At 42.1% G+C, this 21,259-nt stretch overlaps 1 protein-coding gene across 5 annotated transcripts in view; it reads right to left on the bottom strand.

Moving 5' to 3' along the window:
* Positions 1-21,259, bottom strand: part of LOC117438023 (UPF0183 protein C16orf70 homolog) — a 57,230-nt gene that overhangs the window by 17,772 nt on the left and 18,199 nt on the right. For 4 of the 5 annotated variants that reach the window (XM_034073383.1, XM_034073382.1, XM_034073381.1 and 1 more), the window contains 4 exons: positions 15,798-15,881; positions 9,026-9,069; positions 8,657-8,736; positions 2,049-2,143 (listed from right to left, as the gene is read on the bottom strand). In XM_034073383.1, coding sequence (XP_033929274.1) covers positions 2,049-2,143; positions 8,657-8,736; positions 9,026-9,069; positions 15,798-15,881 — 303 coding nt within the window. Of the gene's footprint in view, positions 1-2,048; positions 2,144-8,656; positions 8,737-9,025; positions 9,070-15,797; positions 15,882-20,270; positions 20,322-21,259 lie in introns of those variants that run through there. The other variant, XM_034073385.1, reaches the window with a different exon arrangement.

Here is a 21,259-nt window from a genome sequence, read left to right as displayed (position 1 = left end):
TCACACACAGTCAACAAAACCAAGATGCACAATATGCAAACTATTATCCTGGTCTACTTTAGCAGGACATCACATAAAGTAAACACAAAAAGTTATTCTTAGAAAAATCAAAAATTAACCCAGAGCAATGACTTTCACTGGTTTAGGTGTTTAGAAGGGAATCTGCAACTATTTCACAAACCTAGAGATGCCCCAAGTTCAATCCTCAAAATATCCCAAAACATAAAAACCTCAAACACAACTTTCTAAAGTGGTCAGATGCAGCATTATCTTTTAACATACTTATGCTCTATCAACAAAGAAATCTCTAGAGCCATGGGAGCGCCTGGGCCATATATACCTAATTTCTTAACTGAAACAGCATAAGTAGACTTTCATGTTCTCTTCACCTTCAGTTTTTTATCAGCTATATGAAAACCCCTAAGTTTTCTTAAGAGCTTTTTCATTTCCATAAGCAGAGGTTACATTGCTTTGCTAGTGAGCTTAGAACTGCTGTATGATCCTCTCTGAACTTACAAGACTTTACATCTTCAAATTTAATTTTGCTCTTCAGTCTTTCCTAACGTTCCTACCTGAAAGGCTCCACAGTCATTTTCCCTGTGGACTGTTCAATACTACTCTTTTCTAAACTATCCTATTTTTACCTATTTATAATCCTGGGGAGAATCTTGCCTTTCACTCTGTGCAAGCAACATTTTACTAACCTCATTTCATCAAGTGGATGAAAGATTTGAAAATGCAATATTATTTTCTCTGCTGTTCTGGCAGCTATGAAGAACTGTATCATCCCCAAGAACCATACTATCTTCCTCTCAAAGCATATTCACACCAAACATTCTGTAACTATCCTTAATTACTTTCTCAGTTAATTGAACCACACACCAAAACAAGACATTCAGATGCAACGGCTAGAATTGGTTCTAGCAGTTTTATTCTAACATCTTTTAGTTTTCAAGTAGTCCTGCAAGGAGCAGGGAGTTAAGACTCCATGATCCTTACGAGTCCCTTCCAACTTGAGATATTCTATGATCTTTTCAAATCTTTGGTATAGTGATTGACTTTCTTAGCAGCTCAGCCATTTAATTCATAAATGCCCTGGGAACTGCATGAAAGGCAACTACTCTTTGTTGAGACATTCTTTGCTTGGCTTATTAGGTTTCTATTTACCTTCCAATATTCCTGAAAGCCAACTGACCTTCACTACTACTAAATAGTAACTTCCCCTGGTTACCTACCCCCTTGGCTCTCTAACATGTTAAGATGCAACTACTGAAGTACCAGGCTGTAACATGAAATGTGTCATCACGTTGGTTGATTTCTCCCACTTTGTCTTGGCTCTTTATAGGTGCCTTATTATTTTAATACAATACAGCACGTGTTCTTTTTAACTGATGAGCCTAGATAATACAACTGACAGCATTTCCATCCTCACACAAAAGTTATACATACATTTTTGTTAGCATAGGTGGAAATCACAGAAGACCTGTTCTTGTTTCCACTAGACAGTGATTTCCAAAGATTTCAGAGAATGCAGCAATACATTCAGTTATTCAGTAACTCATCTGAACATTTGGTGAATATGCAAACAGGCATTACAAATAAAGCTCATTCATCTGTCTTTCTAAAAGCACTCATGCTGAAGGACACTTAAGATGAAAATGTATTTTATGAACTACACCCTATTATAGTTGCACAATTGCTTTGATGAGATTTAAAAACATCTGATAAGAAACAGCCTTCCAGTAGGTTGCTTAATATTTATGTATTTGCATAGACACTCTAATTTTTAGCAGGCTCCTTTCAACAACACAACTGCTAGTCCAAGTTCATGATGCAAGCAAAACATCTAAGCATATGCCTTCTGCTAAAAGGAAGAAAATCTTTAACTTCAAAATGATTACATAGCATGAATAAGAGTACAACTGAGGAGTTAAATTCCTTTCAAATTACTGGCTTCTTTTGCTTGCAGGCGAGACACGCAGTAGGTAATACTTTGCAGGTACTATAGAGGCAAAAAGACTATCCATTAACTAAGAAAGATTGCTGACCTCATACTTCGGAATTTCAGTCCAGGAGTCTAACTGAAAAGAAAACGACAGTCCTCTGAAATTGAGGTGAAAGAGCTGCTCAGCTGAATTATACACTAAAAAGGGAAAGAAAATAAGAACAGAGTTAGAAAAAACCTAAGAATTTTCCAGATCCAACAGCACCTTCATCACCTCAATGAATTTACTATGTCTCAAAATGGAGGAGGAACACAATTACACATAACAATTAATAGTTTTGCTTTTAAGTTCTTGCAATAGAAACATGGCAATAAGAGGAGAAACCTTATGTTCATTAGAGTTGCCTAGGCAAGCCTGTAGGCACAAGCCTATCCCTAATGATACAATTATACAATATGACATAATCAATTACAACTTAATATCCCTAAAGTAGTTTAAACAGCCACTGGAAGTGCAAAACAATTCTGTTCATTGTCATGTGAAACACTTGGACAATATTAACCAGAATGTCATTTAGACTGGTGTGCCCAGAGCACTGATAAATTCCATATTTAACACCCCTAGGAAGCAAGTTTCCAAGTGGGAGCTCACATATACCTCCCTCCCACTCTTCCTGAGAAGCTCCTGCCTGCATGCCCCAGTTCAGCTATCCATGATCCCAAGTAACATGGTGCACTAAGGACATGCTTCCTACACACGAGTCCTAGGCCATTTACAGTGGTAATTAAGCACACTGTCATTAGAAACACCAGCTGATGAGTCAGGTTTTACAAACAGCAGTAATAAATCAGAACACATAGAGACTTCCAGCTGTTATCACCTCACAAGACCTCCTGATGTACTGCAATAAACTGCACAACATCAACTATAAACAGCAACAAAACTCATGCCAGTACTTACTCTAACAAGACATACTGTTTTGTGAGACTGTGGAAAGCTTAAAAACAATCCCAGGAGACTGGGAGCTTGGGAACAGTTTGGGGATCGATGCTCCCAAACGTCAACTTGTGCCCAGTAGCTGCTGGGGGGAACATACAGAAGCTGGTTCATTTGCAAAACAGTTTGAAAACAGCGGAGGCAAAAGAACAATAAAGAAACACTCCAACAAGAGAAGCTGTTTTCTTCCACTTCACCAAAGTAAACTGGTTCAATATTCCCTTTTTTCCTTACAATTTTATATTTAAGATGACATAGCATAGAGATAAAAATGCATATTAATATAAATTTTTCCCCATCCCAAAGTGCCTTTCAAATGTTCAACTTGAGACACATACCACAAGATGTCTGAACAGTGCCAGGCAACCCAGGACAAAAAAAAATAATTACTTGAACAATAAGAATTAAGTTTTCCAAAGTAATTACTTGTCTTTTTTGGAGAATATGTTAGTTAAGAGCATTTTCCTTGCTTGTCATTCAAAGGAACCCATACAGAAAATTACACAAATCTCGTGTGATAAATTATGCATCTTTTCCAAAGCCCACAGCCAGCTGGAGAAGTGTTTTTCCCCTAGTCATGCCTAGTGTGATATCTGATTATACAAATCCCATCAGTTCCTATCCCCTGCAATGGTTGTTGATGCTCAGGCTTAAAGGGCAAGGATTTTTTTTTACCCTTACAAAGTTCTTTCATGTCTCCTTCAAGACCAGCTGTTGCAACCATGTGACTGAACAAGGTACACTTTTTTGGATTATTTAATTAATTTTTCAATTTATTTATTTATTTATTACACAGATATCATGCAGAATAATTAAAAATTTCTGATGGAAGCAAAAAGACTGCTGCGTTGCTGCTGCACTACGGGTGAGAGAAAGGGAGAGAGTTTGCCTTCCAGGAAAGCCACCAACACCAGCAAGACTTTTCCAGCACCTCAGGGGAACCTGGGCAACCTCTAAAGTCTCCTAGAGTTAGAGAGGCAGAAGACAGTACAACCCCCCCATCCTTGCAAAAACACTGTAGCAGGAGAGAAGGATGATTTTTCTTCTACCTTATGAATTCAGTTCAATCCCACAGACCACATATCCATGCTGAATGGCACTTTGGCAAATATCCACAACGACTCATGAGAGGACACGATTTCAGCAGAACCACTGGCAAGAGCAAATGCCTCCCAGCAGGAGGTCAGGTGAGAGAATCATGGAAATGTGGGATCAAATCATGGCTTTGATGATGCATCATTCCATACCCATCACACCCAGTCAGTTGCCAGCACAGAACCACAGAATCACAGAATCCCGAGGGTTGGAAGGGACCTCAAAAGATCATCTAGTCCAACTCCCCTGCAAGAGCAGGGTAACCTAGAGTACATCACACAGGAACTTGTCCAGGTGGGCCTTGAATATCTCCAACGTAGGAGACTCCACAACCTCCCTGGGAAACCTGTTCCAGTGCTCTGTCACTCTTACAGTAAAGAAGTTCTTCCTGATGTTAACGTGGAACCTCCTATGCTTCAGTTTACACCCATTCCCCCTTGTCCTATCACTGGATATCACTGAAAAAAGCCTGGCTCCATCATCCTGACACCTACCCTTTACGTATTTGTAAACACTGATGAGGTCACCCCTCAGTCTCCTCTTCTCCAAGCTAAAGAGACCCAGCTCCCTCAGCCTCTCCTCATAAGGGAGGTGTTCCACTCCTTTAATCATCTTTGTGGCTCTGCGCTGCACTTTTTCAAGCAATTCCCTGTCCTTCTTGAACTGAGGGGCCCAGAACTGGACACAGTATTCCAGATGTGGCCTCACCAAGGCAGAGTAGAGGGGGAGGAGAACCTCTCTTGCCCTACTAACCACACCCTTTCTAATGCATCCTAGGATGCCTTTTGCCTTCTTGGCCACAAGGGCACATTGCTGGCTCATGGTCATCCTCCTATCCACCAGGACCCCCAGGTCCCTTTCCCCTTCACTCCTTTCCAGCAGGTCAACCCCCAACCTGTACTGGTACATGGGGTTGTTCTTCCCCAAATGCAAGACTCTACACTTGCCCTTGTTGAATTTCATCAAGTTTCTCCCTGCCCAACTCTCCAGCCTGTCCAGGTCTCGCTGAACGGCAACACAGCCTTCTGGTGTGTCAGCCACTCCTCCCAGTTTAGTGTCATCAGCGAACTTCCTGAGGGTACACTCAGCTCCCTCATCCAGGTCGTTGATGAAAATATTAAACAGCACTGGTCCCAGCATCAACCCCTGAGGGACTCCACTAGTCACACACCTCCAGCTAGATTCTGTGCCATTGACCACAACTCTCTGCCTTCTTCCTTTCAACCAGTTCTTGATCCATAATCATAACTATTCTATGATTCTATGATTCTATTGAACTCCAAAGTATAGAATCACAGAATCATAGAATAGTTAGGGCTGGAAAGGATCTTAAGATCATCTAATTCCAACACCCCTGCCATGGACAGGGACAGCTCACACTAAACCATATCACCCAAGGCTTCATCCAACCTGGCCTTGAACACTGCCAGGGATGGAGCATTCACAACCTCCCTGGGCAACCCATTCCAGTACGTCACCACCCTAACAGCAAAGAATTTCTTCCTTATATCCAGTCTAAACCTCTGCTGTTTAAGTTTCAACCCGTTACCCCTTGACCTATCACTACAGTCCCTAATGAATAGTCCCTCACCAGCATCCCTGTAGGCCCCCTTCAGATACTGGAAGGCTACTAAGAGGTCTCCATGCAACCTTCTCTTCTCCAGGCTGAACAGCCCCAACTTTCTCAGCCTGTCTTCATATGGGAGGTGCTCCAGTCCCCTGATCATCCTCGTGGCCCTCCTCTGGACATGTTCTAACAGCACCATGTCCTTTTTATGTTGAGGACACCAGAACTGAACACAGTACTCCAAGTGAGGTCTCACGAGAGCAGAGTAGAGGGGCAGGATCACCTCCTTTGATCTGCTGGTCACGCTGCTTTTGATGCAGCCCAGGATACGGTTGGCTTTCTGGGCTGTGAGTGCACACTGCTGGCTCATGTTCATTTTCTCATTGACTAACACCCCCAAGTCCTTCTCCGCAGGACTACCATGAATTTCCTTTTTGCCCAACCTGTAGCTGTGCCTGGGATTGCTCCAACCCAGGTGTAGGACCTTGCACTTGGCATGGTTAAACTTCATGAGGCCCACCTCAGAAGTGCCTCAAGATCCCTCTGGATGGCATTTCTTCCCTCTAGCGTATCAACGGAACCACACAGCTTGGTGTCATGGGCAAACTTGCTGAGGGCGCACTCAATCCCACTGTCCATGTCAGCGACAAAGATAGTCATATTTCGATCAGCCCCATGACAAAGATACTACAATGGATTAAACTAATATTAGCCAAAAAGTAATGAAGCTGGTTGCAATTTTCCTAATGACTTCTTTAGAAACACTGATTTGGCAAAACCAAAACTGCTCACTGAAGATCTGTTTCAACACAAAACTGTTGCTAACCTTTTGAAATACATTTTGAAACTACCATCGTATCCTGTTGCAGGAAAGTTCTGCTGCAATCACTTTGGTTTTAAGTGAAAGACAACATTTTTTTTGAAGTTCTAGTGGAGGTTTAAACACAGAGATAAGCAACAAAAGACAAGTTTAAATGAGCTTGCATTGGCGTTTTGGAGGAGTATTAGTATGGAGAAGAAAATAAGTGGTTATGTCATACTCATTCATGAAAACTGGCATTTGGTACTTTAGTCACATTAAGAGGAAGGTTTCTCTTCCCACCTTTCTCTCCTCACCCTAGGTCAAATTTTTATGGAAGTTGAAAACACCGTCATCATCCCTCCCACATACTGAAAACTATTCTGTTTTCTGCCTTTTCTGTTTCAGAAAACACAATAAGCAAATACACTAGTGAAATGGTATTAGAAGCAGCATTTTAATAAATACATTTTCATATCTACATTCCACTGGATGAAAAGGTGATAGTTTTTCATAACATCAGATGAAGCAAGTGTACAAGTTTTCTTAGCTGAATGAGACAGTCACACAAGATCTGGCAAATTGAGCATGAGGACATGTGGTGCCAATCTATGTTTTAAGTGATTATATACAATTTTATGTAGTAATAAACCATGCTAGTCCTATCATAAGCAATATTTACAGCTGAGTAGGTCTTTTTATCATTCATAATATCACAATTTTTCAAGTGCTTAACCACTAAATATTTGCAAATAAGCCATAATCTCTTATAAACTGTCAAGAATGTGCAACAACTTTCACCCTTCCCAAGTTCTACACAGTCTGTTGTTAGATCTATTATGGAACTAGTACGTACTATAGACCTCAGAGTTTATGCCTAAGAGGAAATGTTAACATCATTACTGAAGTGAAGTTTAAAAATGCCAAGTCTGGTCATTGGAATATTATGGCTAGAAATCCTCCAAGCTTCATTATCTCCATCTGATATTCGTCTACTACAGAAGGCTTTTATGTAATGATATTACTTCAGCCACATGACCCTCCACAGTTAATAAATCATGTTCTGTAATATGCAAGGGACTGCAGAGAACAGGGACAAAGACTGGATATGCAGCCACCATCAATCACAAAGAACACTAGCCTATTTGGGATCAGCCTGACTAGTGCAAATGGACTGGGTTAAGCTAAAAATAGAAAATAGAAAGTGATGCTCTAAAAAAAGGTATCTTGCCTACATGGAGTTAGGCTTCTTTCTTGATATTCCAGTTTGTGGCTCAAATTCTTGAGGGTTCCTGAGCAGCTTAATTATAATTAATTATAATATCCTCTTCAAAGTTTCACCAGTAGCTTATTTTCATCACCTAACAAACTCCTGAAATACACTTTCTATATTCATATATATAAGGAAGAAATTCTTTACTGTTAGGGTGGTGAGGTGCTGGAATGGGTTGCCCAGGGAGGTTGTGAATGCTCCATCCCTGGCAGTGTTCAAGGCCAGGTTGGATGAAGCCTTGGGTGATATGGTTTAGTGTGAGGTGTCCCTGCCCATGGCTATTCTATGATTCTATATATAAACAAGGAGCTTAAAGATAGTCTTTTTCCTGCTACAGAGCTGGTGAACAGGTGAACAGCCAAGTAGCTCTGAAAGAGGCAGAGTGGGTTCAGCCAGGTTAATTAAACTTGTCTTGGTTCTGATCATCCTGCATGTAGGCTGGCTTCACACCTCCCCAGTAATCCCAGTAACAGGAAGGAGGAACAGGAAAAGGCAAACCAGTTATACACAAGCTCAGACTTGATCCTGCCTTAGCCAGGTATAACCACATTCTCAGAGGACAGAGCCCGAGTCCTGGCTGACTGCACAAGAGATCAGCACAAATGTATGTTCATGGTATATTTAATCCCTAAGGACACTTTGAGCTGACCATGCATAAGAATGTGTGAAAACAACAGCATCAACAACAAAGCTCACTATTTTCTGGTACTGGCAGTTCAAAACAGATCATTAATGATATCTGAACACACCATTCTGTGCCAGTGACTCTCTGCCTCACTACTGTACTCTGAAACAGTCACAGTTGAATTTACAGTACTTATTACATAATATCTCAGCTATAAAATACAACCATTCTGGAACACAACTTCAGATCATTAGACAACAGAAGTGTCTACACATTTCTCTAGGCAGACATACAGGAAAGACTTCCTAGAAAGAAGGCTGTCAATCTAGGTGGGCTTAGGTGTACTTTGGCTTACCTCCTGGATGTGTTGCTCCAAATGACTGATCAATTTGTTCTATGGTTGGAGCAATTGCCTGAGAGTTAAAATGGACACCACTGAAAAAGAAAACAAAATTAATCTGCCTTAAGAATACTGAATGGATGATACAAACATTTACTAATGGCAATACCATATTTAAATTGTAAGTCTCCAAAACTGAAGGGAAAAGTAAACTGGTAATTTAACCAAGTGCTGCATTCACTGTCCTTTTTGACAGTTATTTTGTTTTGGTTTTGTTTTTTTAAACAAGAATGATTGGGGAAAAAAAGTGAAGTCAGGATTAATAAAAAGAGAGAAACCAGTCACTAATCAAGAAGAAATCATGGAAGGTCTTAGATAACTTACCAATACTTTAACTTCACCTTACTCAAGTCATAAACTTCAATCACCTGAAACACAGGAAACAAACATTACCATACTTCACATATTTGGAAATCATTAAGGCAAGACTAGCTAGTGCTGCTCACTCCCCTAATTTGCAGCAGGACCTCCAGATCCTGTGCAAATCAGCACTCACCTGCACAAAGTAATCTTTGCACTAATACATCAGCATCTTGATTTCTGCAAAGATTACTCTTAAGCAAGTTCAAAAGAAGGTAATAGCAAAGGTTAGCTAATTAGGGAATCCTCTAACACATGTCAATCAGTAGGCCATTCTTTGAGTTACTCTTATTACCTTGAAGAATGCCTGGGCAGCGTAGCAAGTCCTAACACTGACCACACTTTTCTAACTTTCCAACTCCTTCTGAAGTAAAAGATGAACATGGCAAGATTAAGTATTATTCCATTTCAATACTACATAGAGACACCTAGCAATCTCTCCAGGCATTACCGAAGATAATCAGAAGAGCAACCCACAAATAATCAGAGCAAGCATGTGTTCCTGTGTCAGCAGGAAAAGGAAAACATTGTAAATACTGTAAAGAAAAGGTAAAGCACTTTTTATTGCTTTGTATAATCCTCCAACAAATCACTGTCAGATTTAGAACGGACTCACTCTTCAGCTACAAGAAAGAAGTCCCTGGAGAACTTGCTACCAAATGTGACTTTAAAGCGTAAAAATACCACCAGCTAAAAAGGAAGTTTGGGGAGATGCCCAGCAAGTAACCCTAAATAAAACAACCTATATATATATATATATATATATATAAAATTTAAAAAAAAATCAACATTTAACATCATGCTGTTGACTCAAAAAATTTGGAAGAGTTCTCTGAAGCACTCTGTTTTCTCAGAAGCCCACACATTTCGGCATATAAGCAACAATCAAAGCCTTAAGCAAGTAACAAATGAACAATCTGGCAGAACATTAAGAGCAGGAAACTAATATTTCTTCTTAGAATCACAGATTCATAGAATAGTTAGGGTTGGAAAAGACCTTAAGATCATCTAGTTCCAACCTCCCTGCCATGGGCAGGGACACCTCCCACTACACCATATCACCCAAGGCTCTGTCCAATCTGGCCTTGAACACAACCAGGGATGGAGCATTCACAACTTCCCTGGGCAACCCATTCCAGTGCCTCACCACCCTTAAAATAAAGAACTTCCTCCTTAAACCAAATCTAAACTTCCCCTGTTTAAGCTTTAACCCCTTACCCATTGTCATACCACTACAGTCCCTAATGAAGAGTCCTTACAGGCATCACTTTCAGATACTGGAAGGCTGCTATAACATCTCCATGCAGCCTTCTCTTCTCCAGGCTGAACAACCCCAAATTTCTCAACCTATCTTCACATGGGAGGTGCTCCAGTCCCCTGATCATCCTCGTGGCCCTCCTCTGGACTTGTTCCAACAGTTCTATGTCCTTTTTATGTTGAGGACACCAGAAGTGCACACAATACTCCAAGTGAGGTCTCACAAGAGCAGAGTAGAGGGGCAGGATCACCTCCTTCGACATGCTGGTCACGATCCTTTTGATATGGTTGGCTTTCTAGGGTATAAGAGCACACTGCCACCTCATGTTCATTTTCCCATCGACTAACACCCCCAAGTCCTTCTCTGAAGAGCTTCTCTGAATCTCTTCTCTGACCAACCTGTAGCTGGGGGATTGCTCCAACCCAGGTGTAGGACCTTGCACTTGGCATGGTTAAACTTCATAAGGTTGGCATCAGCCCACCTCACAAGTGTGTCAAGGTCCCTCTGGATGGCATTTCTTCCCTCCAGAGTATCAATCAAACCACACATCTTGGTGTCATCGGCAAAGTTGCTGACAGTGCGCTCAATCCATGTCACCATCAAATAAGTTGAACAAAAGTGGTCCCAACACCAGTCTCTGAGCAACACCAGTCGTTACTGGTCTCCAGCCAGATACTGAGCCATTGACCACAACTCTTTGTGTGCAGCCACCCAACCAGTTCTTTATCCACCGAGTATTCCACCTATCAAATTGATGTCTCTCCAATTTAGAGACAAGGATGTCATGTGGGACAGTGTTGAACGCTTTGCACAAGTCCAGGTAGTTGACATCAACTGCTCTCCCCCTGCCCATCAGTTCGACCAAATTGGTCAGGCAGTATTTCCCCTTAGTGATGCCATAGAGGCTGTTTTTCATATGCCTTACCATGCCTTCCAGGAGAATCTGCTCCAAGGGTTTTCCAGGCACAGAGGTGAGACTTACTGGTCTGTAATTCCCTGGGTCATCCATTTTCCCCTTCTTGAAAATGGGGGTTATATTTCCCTTTTTCCAGTCATCAGGAACTTCACCTGACTGCCATGATTTTTGAAATATGATGGACAGTGGCTTAGCAACTTCATTTGCCAGCTCCTTCAGGACCTGCGGATGGATTTCATCAGGTCCCATGGACTTCTGTACGTTCAAGGTTTTTAAGATGGTCTCAAACCAGATCCTCTCCTACAGTGGGCCTAGGGTCTTCATTCTCATAGTCTCTGCATCTGTCTTCCAAGACTTGGGTGGTGCGGTGAGAGCTTTTGCAGTGAAGACCAAGGCAAAGTAGTCATTCAGAACCTCAGCCTTCTCCAAATCCAGGGGAGCCAGTTCTCCTAATAGCTTTCGGAGGGGGTCCACATTGTCCCTAGTCTGCCTTTTATTTGCAAGGTACCTATAGAATACGTTCTTGTTAATCTTTCACATCCCTAGCCATGTTTAATTCTAACTGGCCTTAGGTTTCCAAACTGGGCCTTAGGTTTCCTAACCAGGTCTCTAGGTTCGTGGACAACATCCCTGTATTCTTCCCAGGTCGCCTGTCCTTGCTTCCACACAATCGAGGAACCTCTTGGATTGCTTCTGCCAGGCCATACCATCCCTCCAACAGATATCGGGGCGGTTGAAGTCCCCCATGAGAACAAGGGCATGTGAGCATGAGGCTGTTCCTATCTGTCTATAGAGTGCTTCATCCACAGATTCCTCTTGATCAGGCTGTCTGTAACAGATCCCCACAATAATGTCTCACATTGCTGTTCTTCCTGTAACCCTAACCCACAAACTCTCTATTGACTGCTCACCTGTCCCCAGACAGAGTTCCATAATCTCCAGCCTATCCCTAACATAAACAGCAACTCCACCTCCCCATCTGCCAGGCCTGTCTTTTCTAAAGAGCTTGTAACCTTCCATTCCAACACTCCAGTCATAGGAGCCATCCCATCATGTTTCTGTGATGCCTATTATATCATACCCCCATAGACATGTACACATCTCTAATTCCCCTTGTTTGTTCCCCATGCTAAGGGCATTTGTATAGAGGCATCTGAGCCGAGCTCCAAATGAAGTTGGCTCATTGGCTGGAGCAGGTGGAATATCTCTACATTGCTCTGAGCATCTATTATTGGTGCTGGCAACTGACTGGGAGTGTTGGGATGGAATGATGCCCCCCTCCCGCAACACATCTGGTTTAAAGCATCCTTGACAAGTCTGGCAAGCCTCCTAGCAAAACCACTCTTCCCCTTCTTTGCCAGACCAGCTCCACCAGCCCCCAGTAGACCTGGCCTACTAAATTGAGTCCTATGTTCTACATACCCAAACCCCTGACTATGGCACCATCCTTCTAACCATTTATTAACCTGGCCAATCCTCCTAGCCTTTGGAAGGTCCTCCCTTTTATCCTGGAGTACTGATGAAAAGACAATCTGAGCTCCAGAGCCCCTAACCACCTCTCCCAGGGCTCTGTAGTCCTTTATGTTCTCCAGGCTACTGCTATCTATATCACTAGCACTCACATGGATCACTATAAGTGGGTAATAGTGGGACTTACTAGACCAGGCCATCCCTGACCCATGCCCCTGGTAGGCAACACACCTCCCTTGAGACTGGGTCATGCTGACAGATGGGTGCCTCTGTTCCTTTCAAAGTAGAGTCCTCTACTACTACAACCCACCGCTTTTTCCTGGCAGCACCCATAGTGATTTTCTTTACCAGTGCACCAGCAGGTTTTTCCTGGGTCAAGTGAGTTTCCTCATCAGTCCCGTGCAGGACACCAAAGTGGTTCTGAGTGGGGACAACAGATTTAGGAGGAAGTCCCTTGCTTTTAATTGTCCTCTTCCTCCTTTTTTTGTTTTTTGTTTGTTGGTTTTTTTTTTACTGTTTCCCAGCTTCCTGGGTTAACAGCCTCCTTCTTTCTCCATGAGCTACAAATAAATAAATTTTTAATAAATATACCTTGAATTATGCTCCTTGGAAAAACCTGGTTATCCAATATTTTCATTCACATACAGTTTGACATGTCCAAGTTTCCTTTATTGCACAGCTTGTTGAAAACAAAGGCTACTTTCTTGAAAACCTAGGAATGATTTTATATTTTTATATGACTCTGCAAATCATCTTTCCCCCCCAAAAAAATGTTTCTGAAAATAGAGGCATACTGTACACCACCCCAGCCCCCAAAATTCCTCATCCCTGTCCTGGGCACTCTCCTGAAGTTAGAAGTATTGAAGAAACTGCAACAGACCATAGCACTAAGAAAAGATTTATTTTTTGAACAACAGAAGCTACACTGACAAAAGGATTAATGTGATTCTTTCTATGTGCAGAGAAACAAAGCCTGAGAAGACTAAGGATTACTCAGCAATAGTTTTACTACACAGCCAGAAGGCAGGTGGTTTAGATGAGTAAAACCCAATGTTTTGTCACACTCACTGTTTTGATAATTACTACTGAGTAAGACTCAAAAACATTCAGGTGACTACTAATCAGTAATATCAGACCAACACTGTGAAATCTGACTCTTTTTCCAGCTCAGAGGGAACCTGCTAGTAGACCTTGTTGCTAAAATTCATAGCAATGTTTTCAGAACCTGGTCCTGGATCTACTCCTGCCTGTTAGCTCACATCTCCTGAAGTGCTCTGGCTGCTGAAGGAGAGTAGAGAGACTATATACAAACCTTCCTCCCCTCCCTGAAAAAAGGGCAGAAACTTTTTAGGAATATTGCTATGGCTTTATTCCTGCACCAGCTTCTTTGGGTCTGTCAAGACTTTCCATTTTATTAGCCTGTATTTCAATCTCTTTTCCGTAACCAAATGCAATAGCAAGTGTGTATTAAATAAAAAAATTAAAAAACAAACAAAAAAATCCCACAAAACCAAAAACCAACCAACCAAAAACAAAAAAACCCTGCACCAAACACCACACAAAAACAAAGAAAAATAAGAGGCATCTTGATTTTTCCAGTGCTGCTGAGCAACATCAAAAACAGTTATACAAACTTGAAAACAGGCATCACTTATTCTACAGCTACACTACTCTTTAACAGGCCCTGTTGCTCACTTCTGAACTGTTCCTATAGAATTTCTTCCATAACACTATCTGAAAACTATAAAGTTTTCATAGCACTGTATGCATTTGCAAAGCTTTACTCTTCATAGTTAAAACACAGGTATCACTAGACCACTGAACCACAACATACCAGAAAAGATTGGTTAGTTGGTTTATTTTAAACAAACCTAAAAACACATACCAGAAGCAGTTGTTTTTTTCTTTCTTTAAAAAAAATTACTTTGTGGAGAATCATTGTGGAGAAAGGTGAGAGGAAAAGCTCTAGCATAGTTCTTGGAACACTGGGTGTTGAAATGACAGACCCTCAAACAGTGGAGCTGAAGAGACATGGCATACACTAGTTATAGCACATCAAATACACTATTAGATTGAGACACTTCAAAACGCATCAGTAAGCAAGCCAGGCACTTGAAGTGATTATGTCAGTTTTGAGTTTAGTCTCCTTAAGAATTAAATATATTTTATACAGCAGATTTCGCTTACACTGATAAAGGCTCATCTGACAGACTTTAACATATTCTCCTAAAAACTGCAAATTCACATATGCAATCTGAATAATTCAGTTCTAAACCCTGATAAAAATAAAAATCCCATTATTACAGGTTGACTTCATGAACAGAAACTACCATAAGGCAATTCCAAACTGAAATCTGGCAAAAAAGCATTCACTTGTCCCCCATCTGAACACCATTTGAACTGAATATTGTTCTTCAAAATGTGTATTTTTATAGTTAATATAAAATAGATTTTGAAAAAGAAAAATGCAAACATACCATGGTGTTACAGGTTATTACTAGAGAAATAAGTACTTCCAACAACTATTAGTTTGGATTGCTATTCAACAATTTTATATATACATTTAAAGCATTAAATATACATTAAAGAGCTCAAGTTTCAGCTGATACCACACTGCTACACTCATACAGTCATTTGGGGGATAAGATCACAAGATCACAAGAACAAAACCTCATCCAGAAGAAACCAAAGTCAGTGCAGGAGGCAGTTGCTCATGACAGGCCTGAACGTGGCTTTCTGGGAGAAAGCACGCGCTCACAGCTACATGAGTACTCTGTGAACTCAACTGAAAACTAAGAACAGGAGGAAGCAGCTTCTGCTCCATCTTGTCTCAAGGTGGACAAGTGAGACCACACTGGACCATTATAGTCCTACGGCACTCTTATTGTCCCCAGTACAATAGTAAAGCATCTTAATCCTATAAACAATTATTTAACCCCCAAACTGACAAAATGCAGTTCATTAACACAAGAGAGCACTATAAATAGCAAATTAAATGCTAAAGGAAACACATACTTATGCTCTGTTAAGCATCAACATATCCTAGGATTTTGGTTTACATTGTGTGGTTTGCAGGAAGGGTGTTTTACTACCTTAAGTCTCTGATTGAAAGCATCAAACAGCAGTTTGATTCCATCCTGAGTCAGGTTAAGGATCAGGTCATGGCTAAGAGGTGACTGTAAAACAACAAAAAAAAAAACAAAAAAAAAGTTAGACTTTTAATTTCAAGGTTCCTTTGTTAAGATATAGATCATTGTAGGAATATAAATTGGTTACTTTGGAAAAATAAAACATCCTTAGAAAACAAACACTGTTCAATGAATGAGCATAACAAAAATACATTCGGCCAAACCTCTCACCCCCTCAGTTTCCTTATGAAAAGAAAACAAAGTGTCTGCATAAGAGATACAAGAACTCCCAAAAGGGTAGTTGTCCATTGCTTTAACTGGGGGCAGGGGGGACGACAACAAACCCACCTTGAAAATTAGCATTCAAAGTTTAGCATCAGATACATCATGCAGGAAGTCTGTTGCATTCTTGGCACACAAAAATAACAGCCCATCTCACCAAGTCTCACAGCAGGACCAAACATACACTTGACAAAAGGATGGTGAGAGGGCTTTCCACTTCAAAAATCAAATACTGTCACAGCCTTTTTCCAGCCTCAGAAGGAAGCCTTTAGACTCTTTTGTTGGAAATTTACGTTTCCTTAGTTATTGTGAATCATAACAACCAAAGGCTTAATCCACAGTCTGCTGAGTCAATAGGAGACATTCCACCGGCTTCACTGGTGTCTCTACAAGCTCTGCACCCTCTCAGTCTACCACAACACTGTGGAAGCTGTTCAATCCTGTACTGGTACAATCCATGTGTACACAATCAGTTGGCCCTAATTCAGCTATTTGATCATGTGCCATCTAAAGCACATTTCCTTCAAAAAGCTCTATCCTCCATGACTGTCTCCTCAGAGGAGGAAAAAGAGGGGAAAAAAAAAAAGGAATCACACCTAGCAGTTACCTAGGAAAAGAAATAATGGGGATGAGACATCTGGGGCATATACAGGCTTCTAATGCCAGCAGCCACACCATACAGCCCTTTTCATGAATCAAGCACAAGCTATCTTAAAAACTGTTCTTTCCCCTTTGCTCTTCTAGGAGAAGGTTTTGGCTGTCTAATTTTCATCCTATGTTCTCTCTCCTATTTATTGTCACATGTATTGAGTTCTGTCCCGGGGGGCAGATGAGGAGCAAGTGGATTGTCTGTGGGTACGAATTAAGGGACAGACTGGTACGGGTGATAAAGTTGTGGGGGTCTATTATAGACCTCCTGATCAGGACGAAGGAGTTGATGAGGCTTTCTACAGGCAACTGAAAGCAGCCTCGCGACTACATGCCTTAGTCCTCATGGGGGATTTTAAGTACCCTGATATTTGCTGGAAGACTCACACAGACAATCACTCACAGTCTAGGAGGTTCCTCCAGTGCATTGATGATAACTTCTTAATGCAAATGGTGGACAATCCAACTAGGAGAGAAGAGCTGCTAGATTTAGTATGCACCAACAAGGAGGGTCTGGTTGAAGTGGTGATGGTCAGTGGCAGCCTTGGCTGCAGTGACCATGAGATAGTGGAGTTTAGGATCCTGTGTGGGAGGAATAGGACACCTAGCAAGGCCACAGTTCTGGATTTCCAAAGGGCCAACTTTGGCCTCTTCAATCAATCGCTAAGGGAAGTCTCATGGGAAAGGGTACTAGGTGGTAAAGGGGCTCAAGATAGTTGGTCAGCACTCAAGGACCACTTCTTCCAAGCTCAGGATCAGAGAGTCCCAATGGGTAGGAAATCAAGTAAGGGAGCTAGGAGACCAGCAAGGTTAAACAAGGAGCTGCTGGGCAAACTCAAGTGGAAAAAGAGAATCCATGGATTATGGAAGGAGGGGCTGGCCACTTGGGAGGAATATAGGATAATTGTTAGAGGATGTAGGGAGGCAATTAGGACAGCTAAGGCCTCCTTGGAACTTAATCTTGCTAGCTGGGTTACGGACAATAGAAAGGGCTTCTTCAAATACACAGCGAATAAAACTAACACAACAGGCAATATAGGCCTACTGCTGAATGAGGTGGGTGCCCTGGAGATAGAGGATATAAAGGAGGCAGAGGTGCTAAATGCCTTCTTTGCCTCTGTCTTTACTCCTGCAGACTCTCCCCGGGAGTCCCAGATTCCTATAGCCCTAGAAGGAGTCAGGACAAAGGAGGAGTTTGCTTTGGTAGATGAGGCTTGGGTTAGGGATCAGCTATGCAATCTGGACATCTATAAATCAATGGGTCCAGATGGAAAACACTCACGGGTGCTGAGGGAGCTGGTGGAGACCATTGCTAGGCCACTCTCCGTCATTTTTGGCAAGTCGTGGGAAACGGGAGAGGTGCCTGAGGATTGGAGGACGGCAAATGTCATGCCAGTCTATAAGAAGGGCAAGAAGGAGGACCCGGGTAATTATAGACCGGTCAGCCTTACCTCCATCCCTGGAAAGGTGATGGAACAACTTATTCTTGATGCCGTCTCTAGGCATGTCAAGGATGAGGGGGTCATTAAGAACAGCCAACATGGTTTTGCCAGGAGGAAGTCATGTTTGACCAATCTTACAGCCTTCTATGAGGAAGTAACTAGGTGGAGGGATGATAGTAGAACGGTAGATGTGGTTTTTCTTGATTTCAGTAAGGCATTTGATACTGTCTCCCACAGCATTCTCATAGATAACCTAAGGAAGTGTGGGCTTGATGATCAGGTAGTGAGGTGGATCAAGAACTGGTTGAAAGGAAGAAGGCAGAGAGTTGTGGTCAATGGGTGTCGTGGTTTAAAACCAAAGCCACACAGCTCGTGCACTCACTCCCCCCCTTGCTCCCCCGACTCCTGGATAGTTAGGAAGGAGAATCCAAAGAATGTAGCCCCCACGGGTTGAGATAAGAACAGTTTAATAACTAAGGTATAACATAAATCACTACTGCTACTACTACTACAAATAATAATGATAAAGCAAATAACAAGTGAAGAGAATACAACACCTCACCAGCCACCGACCCATAACTCACCCCACCCTGCCCGACTGAGCACCGACCGATACCTCCTCCATCCCCCCAGAGCCTCAGCCCTTCCGAGTAACTCTCGGTTACATCCTGGGTATGACGTGCTATGGTATGGAATACCTCCCTGGCCAGCCCGGGTCAGGTGTCCTGTCTCTCCTCCCCAGCAGAGCATGAGGCTCAGAAATTCCTTGGACAAACCAAACATTTGAGCAGTAACTCAAAACATACATGCTATCAGCAACCATTCCCAACCCGAAAGTCAAAACAGCACTGCACTAGCTACCAAGAAGGAGAAAAAATGACCACCACTGCTGAACCCAGGACAATGGGGCAGAATCTAGCTGGAGGTCTGTGACTAGTGGAGTCCCTCAGGGGTTGATGCTGGGACCAGTGCTGTTCAGTATTTTCATCAACGACCTGGATGAGGGAACTGAGTGTACCCTCAGGAAGTTCACTGATGACACTAAATTGGGAGGAGTGGCTGACACACCAGAAGGCTGTGTTGCCATTCAGCGAGACCTGGACAGGCTGGAGAGTTGGGCAGGGAGAAACTTGATGAAATTCAACAAGGGCAAGTGTAGAGTCTTGCATGTGGGGAAGAACAACCCCATGTACCAGTACAGGTTGGGGGTTGACCTGCTGGAAAGGAGTGAAGGGGAAAGGGACCTGGGGGTCCTGGTGGATAGGAGGATGACCATGAGCCAGCAATGTGCCCTTGTGGCCAAGAAGGCAAAAGGCATCCTAGGGTGCATTAGAAAGGGTGTGGTTAGTAGGGCAAGAGAGGTTCTCCTCCCCCTCTACTCTGCCTTGGTGAGGCCACATCTGGAATACTGTGTCCAGTTCTGGGCCCCTCAGTTCAGGAAGGACAGGGAATTGCTTGAAAGAGTCCAATGCAGGGCCACAAAGATGATTAAGGGAGTGGAACACCTCCCTTATGAGGAGAGGCTGAGGGAGCTGGGTCTCTTTAGCTTGGAGAAGAGGAGACTGAGGGGTGACCTCATCAGTGTTTACAACTATGTAAAGGGTAGGTGTCAGGATGATGGAGCCAGGCTTTTTTCAGTGATATCCAGTGATAGGACAAGGGGGAATGGGTGTAAACTGGAGCATAGGAGGTTCCACGTTAACATCAGGAAGAACTTCTTTACTGTAAGAGTGACAGAGCACTGGAACAGGTTTCCCAGGGAGGTTGTGGAGTCTCCTATGTTGGAGATATTCAAGGCCCACCTGGACAAGTTCCTGTGTGATGTACTCTAGGTTACCCTGCTCTTGCAGGGGAGTTGGACGAGATGATCTTTCGAGGTCCCTTCCAACCCTTGGGATTCTTTCATTTTGTGATTCTGTGATCACTGTCTTCTAGCCTGAATACTTTCTGTGCATTTTCACATGCGTCCTACCCAAACCATACATTGAAGTAATCAGATCCTAGACTTCACATTGCTAGGTCAAAAGAAACCATGGGCTTTCAATCCCATGTGATGCAGATTTACCATTCCCCTTGGTCACCCCAGTAGCTTTTCCTGAAGCAGGTTCAAGCTCTTTTTTTCTGGAACACCAGTGATCTGGTGTACAAACTGTCTTCCAAATGAAATCTTCACAGCCTCTTGCACAGTGGCATCAATGCTTCGCTACTGCTGGCAAATCTTTATGATACTGCGTAGAACTGAAGCAGCACTGCAATATAACCATGAAATAAAAAGGTCTAATGTTGATCCTGATGGTCTCTTTAACAAAATCCTTCATAAATCTAATTTAGAAAGGCTACAGATAGAGGAAAAAAAAAACAACCCACTGGTCATATTATATTTAAGTATACCAACAGTTTTTCTGATATGGGATATGCTCTGCATTTTACTGGGTTCTAAGCAGAATGTTCTTAAAGTTATTCCAAAATTAATGAGGGCATTACAAGTACTTTTGAGTGAGTGGGAAGAAATGCCCAACAAAAAACAACATCTGAGGAAAAGCTTGATAATTGCAAATAGCTTCTGATCTATGTTGGCATATTTTCTAATAGAAGAAGAGTTCCAAGGGCACACAGTTTGTGTGACTTAATACACAAAATAGAACCTCAAGTATGAAAGATGATGCTGGGAAGCAACAAGAGTCCTTCCTCAAGGAAGGAACACAGATATGTAGTTACACTGCTAATCTACATAAAGCTGGAAAAAACCGTTATCACTGAACAATCCTGTCAACACAAATCCAGACGAAGAGGCTTAGGAAAACATAAAAAAAATCAATTAAATACCCCACTTAAACTGACCAAAAAGGAGACAAAATTCTTTAGTCACAGAAAAGGGTTCATCAAGCTTTTTTGGCACAGTTTGGGTATACCATATATGTCAAGTTTAAAAGAGAGCTGTGGGCAGATCTAATTGCATTTAATAGTGATATAAATTTTTAAAAGGAAATACTTGCCACTGGAGTTCCAGGATCAGAAATTCAGCGCTTTACATGCAACAACTTTAAATAACAT

This window comes from Melopsittacus undulatus, chromosome W, assembly GCF_012275295.1.
Source record: "Melopsittacus undulatus isolate bMelUnd1 chromosome W, bMelUnd1.mat.Z, whole genome shotgun sequence".
In the NCBI taxonomy this organism is placed as follows: Eukaryota; Metazoa; Chordata; class Aves; order Psittaciformes; family Psittaculidae; genus Melopsittacus; species Melopsittacus undulatus.
The sequence above is the reverse complement of the archived record's forward strand: the minus strand, read 5'-3'. Positions and strand labels throughout refer to the sequence as shown.